At 37.9% G+C, this 12,199-nt stretch overlaps 1 protein-coding gene across 1 annotated transcript in view; it reads right to left on the reverse strand.

Moving 5' to 3' along the window:
- Window positions 1–2,020: 2,020 nt before the first annotated feature.
- Window positions 2,021–12,199, reverse strand: part of hsd3b7 (hydroxy-delta-5-steroid dehydrogenase, 3 beta- and steroid delta-isomerase) — a 33,471-nt gene continuing 23,292 nt past the window's right edge. Inside the window, exons 4-6 of the mRNA XM_020933157.2 lie at window positions 10,709–10,808; window positions 7,025–7,187; window positions 2,021–3,597 (exon numbers count right to left, since the gene is read on the reverse strand). Coding sequence (XP_020788816.2) covers window positions 3,185–3,597; window positions 7,025–7,187; window positions 10,709–10,808 — 676 coding nt within the window. The 3' untranslated portion in view covers window positions 2,021–3,184. The remainder of the gene's footprint in view (window positions 3,598–7,024; window positions 7,188–10,708; window positions 10,809–12,199) is intronic.

The raw sequence follows: 12,199 nt of genomic DNA on the forward strand, positions 1-12,199 counted from the left end.
CCAGGACTAAAACAGGTCTAAACCAAGTCTAAAACCAGGACTAAACCAGGACTAAACCAAGTCTAAAACCAGGTCTAAACCAGGATTTAACAGGACTAAACTACCAATAATATTTTCAATAAGGTTCAGTAAAGTCTGGTCTTTTTATTTTCTTTTAGCAGACAAAACATCTTATGTTACGATTTCCTCGTCTTTGCTTCTCTACAGCAAATCAAGTAATCCAAAGTATTCAGATTACTTTACTCACTTTAAGTAATTTAATGGATTATGTTACAAACTACATTCTGGGGTGTGTAGTATGTAATGTGTAGGGGAATACATTTTAAAGTCACCTTCCCAACACTGGTTGTAGGTCCGCACATGAGGGCAGCTACATGATGAAGTTCTCAGATGATACTGTCCTCCTCTCTCTCCTGCAGGGAGCAAACTCACACCACGGCCGAGCTCTACCTGCTTTCATTAATGCTGTGATAACAATGACCTGGATCTAAATGGAGCTAAAACCAAAGAAGCGGTTGTGGACTTGTGGAAAAAAGTCCACAGCCCAATAACCAGCTCCATCCATGGGGAAGCAGTAGAAATGGTGGACTCTTAGAAGTACTTGGGACTGCGTTTGATTCGTCTCTAAGGTTTGAGAAGAACACTGAGCAAATGATCAAACGAGGACAGCAGTGGTTCAGCCGAAATGACAGGGCCGGTCCTGAAGAAAAATGTCATTTTTGGCCATGTCAGGTTTTGGCTGACGCTCCAGTGTGGACATCTGGGGTGGTCTGGGGTTGTTTGGGGACGTTTCCAGCCAGTTTTGCGCATTTTGAAAATTTTGTCAAATCTGAGCCGAAACGACAGGGCCGGTCCTGACGTAAAATGTCATTTTTGGCAGGGCCGGGCCTGGTTAGTACTTGGATGGGAGACTGCTGGGAAAATCAGGTGACACAGTGGGGCGCCAGTTGTAAAAACTGTTGTTGTGTCCTTAGGCAAGACACTTCACCCTCATTGCCTAGTATGAAAGTGGTGTATGTTTGAGTGGTGGTGTCCGGAGGGGCCGATGGTGCAGATTGGCAGCCTTGCTTTCGTCACTCTGCCCCGGGGCAGCTGTGGCTACAGTAGTAGTTTACCACCACTGGGTATGGAGTGAATGAGTAATGCTCTGTAAATTGTCTTTGAGTGTCCAGAGAAGCGCTATATAAAACTGATTATTTTATTTTTTTTAGATTACAGTTTGTTAGGCGTGTTCTATCAAAAATTACTAGACTCAATCAATTTAAATTACAAAAATGTATTCCCCTGACAATACAATTCTAATACAGAGCTCTGGGTCAGATCATTGTCCCTAACTGCCTACAAAGTTACAGAGGGCTTACATCAGGCATCTGACCCCTTCTGAATACTTCAACCCAGTTTTTATAAACATCCATATGAATATGCATATAATATGTTGAGCAGGTTCCCGCCTTGAATCGTTGCCTTGAAGTGTCAGCATTTCTTCTTTGGGGGAAGTGACAACCCCCTCCTAACCATTGTAAATCACACCAAGTCTGTTTCGATAAGCCAGCTGGTTATCTCCACAGTCCCAGTTCTGCAAAGGAATTTGCTTAGAAACACATAGGTCACACATTATGTAGGAAACACAGTAGTACTTTTCAACAAATAAGATCTCAGTGTTTAAGCTTCAACTCAATGTGTAACTTCATTAAACAATATTCAAACCACCACTTGATACAGCCTTCAAGTTATAATGGCTAAAAATTATTTTATAACTTCTGTCTGAAAAGTTTGGACAAAAGCACTTCTTATTCACTATGGCAATTATTCAAATTTTTCATTCTTCTGAATCCTATGGATAAGGCTTTATAAACTCCTGCTGTATTACTGTTACTATTTTAATAGACAAAGTCAAAATACAATACACATTTTTTTTAACAATTATTTTATTAAATATGTGAATAAAACATACTTAATTTACTATACTAAATTACTAAATTTAGATAATAGATTAAACATTTGTTAATAAAAAATATATATTTTTGTTTACAATAAAAAAATTTAATTACTTAAATTAAAGAAACATCACGTTAATGCATCATACATTTTCTGTGTTAATTGAAATCTGCTTTTGCTCTGTTCTACAGTATGACATTAAACATGTCTATCTCCATGGAGACCACCAGGCCAAGTTACAAGTTAGATCTGGTGAGAGTCGAGTCCACTCACTGTTTCTGTTGTGCAAGAACAACACTCATAATTAAATAAATATGGTTAATGCCATACTGTGCAGCTTTCCAGGCAAAGCAATAACATCTCTATGGAAACAAGCAAGTGGCAGACCACTAACATACTGCACCTTTAAATGCCATAAATATAGTTCTTTTTTATCCTTTACAGTGTCCTGTTTAGGATACACATCTTTCAGTAAGTGGAATGTAAATGAGAAACACTGGGATTTGAGAGGCTCTGCTTTTTCTTACAAACTCTCACCACTAGATGGAGCTATAAGCCTCTAAACATCCCTTCAAACGGCGTAGTCTTTCACAGCACATTGGAATGAACGGAAGATGCTATGACACAAGATAATGCAGTGCAAAAAGGGAATCTAGCATTAACTTTGTAACTGAAGTGAAAAACTTTAAGGTATATTTTTGATGAGGGAACAATGTTACACTATGAATAAAAGCTCAAAAAAGTCAATTTAGCAAATATGTCTAAGACAATGACTAAGAATGAGCCTGATCTCATCAGATCTCAGAGGCTCAACAGGGCTGGGTACTGGGAGTCGATTCCTCTGGGAATTACAGTGTCACAGTGGGGCACAAGTGGGAAACACTGTTGTGGTGTCCTTAAGCATGACACTTCACCCATATTGCCTGCTATGAATATATGGTATGTGCGTGAGTTAGTGGTGCTCGGATTGGCAGCCTCGCTTCCACCAGTCTGCCCCAGGGCAGCTGTGGCTACAACAGTATCTCACCACTTCCGAGTGTAGGATGAATAGTGCATAAAACTGTAAAAGGACTCTGAGCGTGTGGAAAAGCCCTGTTTGAGATTAATGTATTATTATTATCATTAAATCATTTTCAATCGTGATATTCTGATTGAACAGACAAACTACTATCTCTTTAATATAGAAATTAAGTTGCCAGGGCATATTATCTGTTTTCATTCCATCAAGTATTTTCCAACAGTTGTGCTAATCTCCTTTATAGTGTTTTTGAGCAAAGGAATCGACATATTCCTGAGTCCTTTTCCTGCACTCGTCCCAGCTGTACAGAGGTTTGTACTGGAAATGCCTGTACGCTTTATCCGTCTGCACTGTAAAGGAAGTACACACCGTTGTAAAAGTATACTTATTAAGCAATGGCGTGTAGTTATAAAACGGACTCAAAATCCAACGCAGGATCTCGTTGATTATCACCATGAACCACACGATGAAAAGGGGAATGCGTATTTTTCGGAAGTTGAAGGAAGTGAAAAACTGCTCGTTGAAGCTTTCATAGCTTTTGTATGGAGAGTCGTCATAGCTATAGAAGATCTCTCCTCCCACATTTTGGGGTTTGTCTCGAAGAGCGCGGGCAGCCAGCACGTGCATCCAGGCTACATTACCTACAGACAGAAAAGAGAGATGAAGCATTAAAGGTCCTGTATTACACAAAATGGATTCTTGTGAGCTTTAAGCCATGTTAGAATGTTACCTCCTCCAAAACACACCTGGAGTTGTGTTTTGTTTCATTCACATGTTTGAGTAACTCTTGATTATTAGTCTGTCTACATTTCCAAAGCTCAAAATGCTCTGTTCCAACTTGTGATGTCATGAAGCTGTAGTTTACATGTTAACAGCTACCTTTTACCTTTTTCATTAGAAATAGCCAATTCCAAAGGCTGAAATTAAAGTGTATGGAGTTTAAAAACAAAGCAGAGCACTTCCTGCATTACCACATGACATCACAAGGTGGAACAGACAAGTATATTTCTACACCATCACAGACTAATTTGCTGTACAGTTTCTGTTGCCAGATTCAACGACTAAAAAAACAGTTTGCAATGACCTCAAACGGGCTTTATGTAACATGATGGGTCCACAGTAAATTAATGGGTTTCAGCTGTAATATTTTGTTTTATATCATTAATCGCCATGGCAACGGTCCTAATTTTTCATCATTCTGAACCCACGGATAACAGCTGAACTAAAGGCCCCCCAGATCCCAGATTAAGTTGTGCATAGATGTTTTTACAGTTAGTTTTCAGTATGAGAACAATGTAACTTCAGCAGTGATTGATACTTTTGTTTCTTTCATTCTGCAGTGTACTAGTTTATGTTAGCCTGATTCTTCAGCTGGTTTCTCTTCGTGGAAACCGTCTGACCTTGCAGCATGAGGATTCATTCGCTCGACAGTAGGCGAGTACTTTTTTTTAATTTAACTGCTATTTGGTTGTGACGTATGTAATGCACCAAATCCCATAGAAAGAAGGGCAATAACATCTTTCCCTTTGATAAAATTCACCAAACATTCTCTTTGTTCTGGCGTTAAATCCTTGATCTTGGGAACTGCTGCCAACACAGAATGTTTGTCTTCGTCTACAGCCATCTGGACCGCTTTGTTTACTGTTGTGTTGTGCCACAAAAGGGACCCAGACAAGCGTGACGAGTTTGACGTCATGGCTTCACAGCTCTTCGCTGAATGGCTGGTGTGTGGTCTACAACTTCCAGGGTCTTGGAAACCGTCTATTGTATTCTGTTTCCTGACCTAGTCGCTGTAGAGAAATTAGCCTGGCTAAGTTTATGTTGCTATTAAACAAAAAAATAAAGAATCTGACATGGAAAAAGAGACTGATCTATAGGCGGGACCCACTGTTTCAGAGACATTTCACTAGGAACAAAATGCCAAATTAGAGTGATTTTTCCATTACATTTCAAAACATAGGCCTCTGCTACAGCAGTGACAACTCTGACGTGAGAGGGTATGGGCCGGTCTCATGATTTAATGTTTGTAAATAAAGCAATGTAACATTGGAGACAGGAAAATACCACTTTAAATGTGGGTAATCCCATTATTTAGACCTGAGTCATACTAACTTTACACGCCAGCACAGAGAGAGCATCTGCAGTTCAGATGACTAACTTCAAAATATAAAGGGTACATTGTCAACACTTCTGGTGGAGGGTCTGTCATTTGCTTATTTCCATGTCATTGCTTTGCTTGAAATATTCCATGGTGTGACATTAAATGCATCTATCTAGCATGTATTAATTATAGGTGGTTTTATTGCTCAAAAATACCTAGAGAAACAAGCAGTCTGACTGTGAGCGGGGTCGCCTCTCCACAGATCTGACCTGTAACTTGGTCTGGTTTGGTCTCCATGATGATAGAAAGGTTTAATACAATAATATGAAACGGACCCTCCGTCAGAAAAGTTATTTATTAATTACAGGCGTTTCTGTTGCTCAAAAATACAACCATCCCTTCTGTGAATAGGGGCGACTCTCCATAGATCTAACCTGTAATGTAGCCTACGGTAGTTTCCCTTGAGATAGATACGACTTAATCTCTACTGTGGAACAATCTAGACATCAGTGATGACATCTCCATGGAGACAAGCAGGTGGCGGACCACTAGAAAAGTTACACAGTGCACATTTAACGGTTTTAATGTGATTCGTTCATTTTAAACCGTTTGCGTTATTCACAAGTTTATAAGCGCTTTTCGCAACTTTCAGCAGCCAGAGCAGAGTTTTGCCATCACGGTAAAGCTTACAACTACTAGCATGCTAACTGCGTATTTCTTTGACTATAATTAGATGCAGACAGTACACATCGGACTTATTTTGACCTCAAAAGCTGCTTAAACAATATTTACGTACATTTTTAACAGCACAGAGCAGCTCACCTGTTGTAGTTCCAGCTATGTCAGTTCTTTATGATCAGAGTGTATTAAAATAAAGCTCAGATTAAAGTCTGACTTTAGTAACAGAGCTTCAGACAGAGCGATGCCTCCAGGTAGCATCACACCCCCAGTGAATGATGACATGAGCTGCAAAGTATCAATAGGGGCTTGAAATTATAGTATCGTGACAGTAAACATACAATTTTTCATTTCTTGAACTTTGTACTTCTACTTGACTAATATTATTTTGAAGTAACAGTAGTTTTACTTGAGTACAATTAGCTCTGAATTCTTTCTTATGCTCAACTCATAACTTTTAGCTTTACATGCATTGGTTTTGACAGCTGTCTAAAGCCTAATTTGTCCAGCTTAGTTACACTTCAGCTACTACCACGCCCTGCTTTCTCCAGTTCACTTTTTGACAAATCCTACAGAGGCCTTGATTGACTGATTTTGAAGTAACGTCATTTTAACTGAAAATCTTAAAGTGGACTTATTAGGGCTTTAAACCATGCTGTAGTCGATTCCAGCCCTGGAATTGCCAGTCTCTTCTGAACAAAAGGTAAAAGGTAGCTGCAAACATGAAAACTATTGCTTCATGACATCACAAGGTGGAACACAGCATTTTGAGCTTTGGAGATCAGATTAAAGATAAAGAATTACTCAAACATGTGAATGAAACAAAACACAAAAACACTGTATAAAACGAGTTTTGCTCAAATACTGAATAACATCATACAACATAGGAAATAAACAGGTAAAGGAGCATTGTGTAACTTTTCTGGAGAGTCCGTCAAATGCTTTTCTCCATGGAGATGTTATTGCTTTGTCTGGAATGATCCACAGTATGATATTAAACCTTTCTACCTTCATGGAGACCAAACCAGACCAAGTTACAGGCCAGATCTGTGGAGAGGCAACCCTGCTCACAGTCAAAATATCAGTTTTTCTAGGTATTTTGAGCTATAAAACCACCTGTAATTGAAGAAATGTAACATAGAGCTGTTTAATGTCATGCTGTGGAACATTCCAAGCAGAGCAATGACATATCCATGGAAACAAGAAGGTGATGGACCCCCAAGCAAAAAAGTTACAAAGTGCTCCTTTAAGCAAAATATGGTGAGTGATTTTGACCATGTGTTGCCCACCTGCATAGACACGCCCGTGCTCTGTGTTTTCCGGGACAACGCTTATTATGACCCCTCCTGTCTGGATACAGCGCGTCCAGAATTCCTTGAGCAGATCGTGGCCCTCTCCGTAGATGCCTGTGGGTCTGAGGGAGCAGGTGTACATCGTCTTCCCGCCCTTCACCTGTGGCGAGAAAAATAAATTTCACATTACAGAAGTTTGCCTGATTTGGAGGCGTGACCCGAGTTTGCGTGTATGAGTGAAACGTGTTGTACTTCAGAGGCCTTGAAGGAAGCTCGGCCGGTCACGATAACACATTCTGAAGTACAATATACAGCTACAGAGAAATATAACGACACATGACAATATAACTACTTTATGACACTGACACGATAACAATAAAGAAGATATTACATGTTCAGTTTTTTCTAAATAAACAGGATTATTTAAAGGCTTGTGCTGCAACAAATAAAGAGTAGAATAAAACAATTATTAGATACAGAAGTTACTTATTCAAGCCTCTACAGCAGGGGTGTCAAACTCAAATTCACACAGGGGCAAAATTAAAAGTAGGGAGTAAGTTGTGGGCCAAACTAAATATTTATTGAAAAATTTCAACAGCATCTGCATGTTTTCTCTTCTTTTGAGATATGTAATGTTAAACCTTTTATTTAAAAAAAAGAAAAAGTTCAATAATAGTTTTGCTTAAACATTGACTCCAGAACAAGCATAATATAAAATATTTAAATAAATAATGTCTCTATGGCCTATCTGTAGCCGGCGGGCAGCTCTAATACATATCTGATATGATCTCACAGGCCAAATATAATTATATCATGGGCCAAATTTGGCCCCTGGGCCTGAGTTTGACAAGTCTGCTCTACAGCTTATTGTTATATTTGCTGCTCAAATCTTCTCATTTTACAACTAAAATAACTAAAATATCATTATTATTGCAAGATGCCAAATGATTCTAGTGAAGGTCTATGGAGTTTAAAGTGCACAGTGCAGTGTTTATTGTATTGCCACATGACATCACAAGGTGGAACAGAATGTTTTCATTTTGAGAGAAAAACTCTCCAAAATATGCAGGATTTGTGTGTTAAACATGTGAATGAAACAAAACACAACTCCAGGTCTGTTTGTGATGAGGAAACTACATTTTAACACACATAAGAAAACAGCGTAATATGGGCCCATTAAATGTTAAATTATGGACATTCTGAGAGTTCGACATAAGCGTAATCTGCAAAACATGTTTTAGAACACACACACACACACCCACAAGCGCACACACACACACACTCACACAGACACACACACAAGATGAGCTAATGTTAAATAGAAACATATTAAGTCTTTTCTTCAGTCCATTTTACAGCACAGTGAGGTTATAGTGAGTTATGGTGCTTTTAAGCCCTGTGCATTAAGTAAAATGTGGTTTTCATTTGCCCCCTGTGGTCTGTAAAAGTATTAGATGTTCTTGTAGTTAAAGAAAATCACATGGAGTCACTTTGATCACTACAAATCAATCTAAGCATTTACAAGTCTGAATGAATTATTTTTAAGGGGCCCATACACTATTTTCTGATCTGTTATAATGTAGTTTCTTCATCACAAACATACCTGGAGTTGTGTTTGTTTCATTCACACATGTTTAACAATCAAACTCTGCATTTTAATGCTGAGTTCTTCTCTCAAATGGAAAACTCTATGTTTCACCTTGTAATGTCACACAGGAAGTGCTCCACTGTGGTTTTAAGATCCTTACACCTTTGCTAGAACCATTTGGATAATTACAGCCCTGGAATTGCCAATCTCTACTGAAAAAGGGTATAAAATAGCTGGTAACTTGAAAACTACCACTTTGTGACATCACAGGGTGGAATAGCTTTGGAGATGTAGACAGACTAATAATAAAAGATTACTCAAACATGTGAATAAAACAAAACACAACTCCAGGAATGTTTTTGATGAGGTAACAACATTATAGCATAGTTTAAAGAGTCAGTTTTAAGTAACATAGGACGTTTAACATATATATTAGGGGTGTAATGGTACATGTATTTGTGCCGAGCCGTTTCGGTACAGGTGATTGGGGCAGTGTTTCCTGCAGCGCTTTATAGTTAGGGTGGCCGTCTTGACACTGACTTGACATTTGCCTTGACTACGTCCCTCCGAATCATGTGAATCCTCGCAAAACTACAGCCGTTGGTCCTCATTCAATCTCACACAATCTCCACCCCCCAGTGGTATTTTCAACCGCTGGGGACATTGTAACTGCAGCAGATCTGCACTTACTGCACACAATGTGGACAAGTTGTTTTTTCTGACCAAAAATATGAAGATTGAGTAAAACTTCATGCTGGAACTGTTAGTGCTGCACTTTACTTTTTGAAAAGTTTTGTTAACTGTTTACAAGGAGTTTACTTTTTATAATATTTCATACATTTATTGTTTATTTTAGAATATTTTATTTAACTTATTATTATTACCAAGCAGCACTTTGCGTTTATTTTATTTTCCCATTTGTATGTCAAAACTAATTGTTGGTTTAATAAACACACAAATAAACAACAAGCAAATGGTTTTTCATTTTGTTCCCCCACTGTACTGAAAATGAACCAGTTACACCCCTAATCTATATATAGATAATAGATATAGATAATGCTTGGTAATAATAATAAGTTAAATAAAATATTCTAAAATAAACAATAAATGTATGAAATATTATAAAAAGTAAACTCCTTGTAAACAGTTAACAAAACTTTTCAAAAAGTAAAGTGCAGCACTAACAGTTCCAGCATGAAGTTTTACTTAATCTTCATATTTAACTGATGACTTCACCTTTGTTTTTCTTTCAAACAGTGTTAGACCCTGGGGCTTTAGCTGTTGTCTTTGTGAACAGGAGATTCTCGTCCTGCATCGGCTTAAGTTACACTTGTGTATGAAGATTAATCTTCTTTTAAAACAATCCAGTATTTAACATTATTCAACTGTTCACTAGTGTTGTCACAAAACAAAAAATTCAAACTTAATTTCAATACTAAGAAGTAGATTCAATATGTGATACTTACTCCGATACCACGATGATAATAAGAACAACTCTTTAGCAATTTCAACATACACGTATAGTATTTGAGTCCGAAGATCAATGGTTCAAACACCGCTTGGACGGGTAGATGCTGTTTTTATGTTTTGAGATTGAAGGCGCTATATTACGCAAACTTGACTCTTGTGAGCTTTAAGCCATGTTACAATGCTGTTACCTCCTAAAACACAGACCTGGACTTGTGTTTTGTTTCATTCACACAAGAAAGTAACCCTTTGTTATTAGTATAGCTACATCTCCAAAGCTCAAAATACTCCATCTTGTAATGTCATGAAGTGGTAAAACAGCTACCTTTTACCTTTTAAGATTGCCAATTTCATGTCTTACATTATCCAAATGATTCACGTGAAAATGTATGAAGTTATGAAGTATTGAAGCATTTTCTGTGTAACCACATGACATGATAATGTAGAACAGAGTGCTTTCTGTTTGAGAGAAGAACTCAGCCTTAATATGCAGGGTTTGTCTGTTAAACATGTGTGAATGAAACAAAACACAATTCCAAGTCTGTTTGTGATGAGGAACATTATAACATAGATCATAAAATAGTGTAATATGGGCCCTTGATTATTGTCTTCACAGATGTTCTCACCTTGGTCCCATTGGCTTTCAGCGCCAGCTCCTCAGCCTTAGACTTGGTCTTGTCATAAGCCATGGTGTGTTTGATGCGGTAGGGCGTGTCTTCAGTCCCCCTAAAAAAGAAAAAGAAAAAAAAAATTTAAATAAGATCATCTTTGTAGTTTTTATCCTATCCTATATATATATATATATATGTATTGTTTCTGTACCACTTTCACATTTTTGTGAGTCTTGGAAACATAAGGAACATAAGGAACAAAGAGTTTGTTCAGAATGATTCAGAGTGATAACTATTTAATACTATGTACTAGCCATTAAAGGGGTTTATTAATTATGTAGAACATAGTTTTGAGTAGGGACTGAAAGGACAAGATTGTGGATACAAGCAGTTAAAATGAGTTTCTTCCTCAGAGTGGCTGGGTGCCCTTAGAAGTTGGGTGAGGATCTCAGTCACATGGGAGGATCTTGGAGTAGAGCCGCTGCATCTGTTCTGGATGCCTCCCGGAGAAGATTTGCATACAGTTTTGTAAATATTTATATAGTAATAAAAATAAACATAAATAGTGATAATTTTGTATTTTCTAAGAGAAAAAGACAATATTTTTTATTCACTTTGTCACCCAAATGCAATGTCTCCAGACCTGAACCAATCTGGGCCGAGCGAATCTACACTTGAACAAAGTCCAGAGGAGGGCAACAGGTTTCACATCTGCCCTCTACTGGTAACAACTTACAGATAACAAAGTTTAAGCTTGATTAAGGCTCCTGAAAATGTGTTTGAATAAATCTAAAAAGCTTAGCAGTGTTTGCTATTGTGTCTATTGTGTCTATTGTGTTACCATGGTAACCAATACAAATTAATATTTGAGTCTGACTAAAAAACTCCAAGTGCCAGTGTGAGAGCTCTGGCCCTTCCCCATGTATGAGAGGAATGTTAGGATTCCTCTGGATGAAACATGTGGCTTAGGAAAGAATGACTAAGGGCGAGTCAGCAGTGCATTGTGGGATATCTGTCAGCAGAGCCTGTTTGTCTACACCGTCCTGGGCATGTGCAGATGGGGGATCACTTCTGCACAACTACAGACATGTTTTTTTGTTTTTTGTTTTTTATGGAAATGGGACAGAATGGGGAAAAATACCATTATAAATTCAAAGTTTTTGTAGCAGGCATTGAGGTGACACCTTATTTTACATTGCCCTTAAAGTTTCACTATGTAACTTTTCGAGAGGAAGGCAGGCCACTTGGTCGTGTCCATGGGAATAATCTGCTTCAGTTACAGATCTTTTAATGTTCAAAGATACACGATTTGACTGTTGTTTACAGTATGGTTGCTAGGTAACAGTCCAGCCAGGAAGTAAAATGATAAACTACACCAAAAATACATAAACTAGATAAAGAATCCATGCATTCCAAAGAATCCAAAATCGGAAAATTACTTGTTTCCCATTTCACAATTTTGAAATAAAAATTGAAAAATAGGGAAAAAAAAAAAAAAAAAAATCA

This window comes from Boleophthalmus pectinirostris, unplaced genomic scaffold, assembly GCF_026225935.1.
Source record: "Boleophthalmus pectinirostris isolate CB_2022bp ecotype Guang Dong unplaced genomic scaffold, ASM2622593v1 HiC_scaffold_17, whole genome shotgun sequence".
Lineage (NCBI taxonomy): Eukaryota > Metazoa > Chordata > Actinopteri > Gobiiformes > Gobiidae > Boleophthalmus > Boleophthalmus pectinirostris.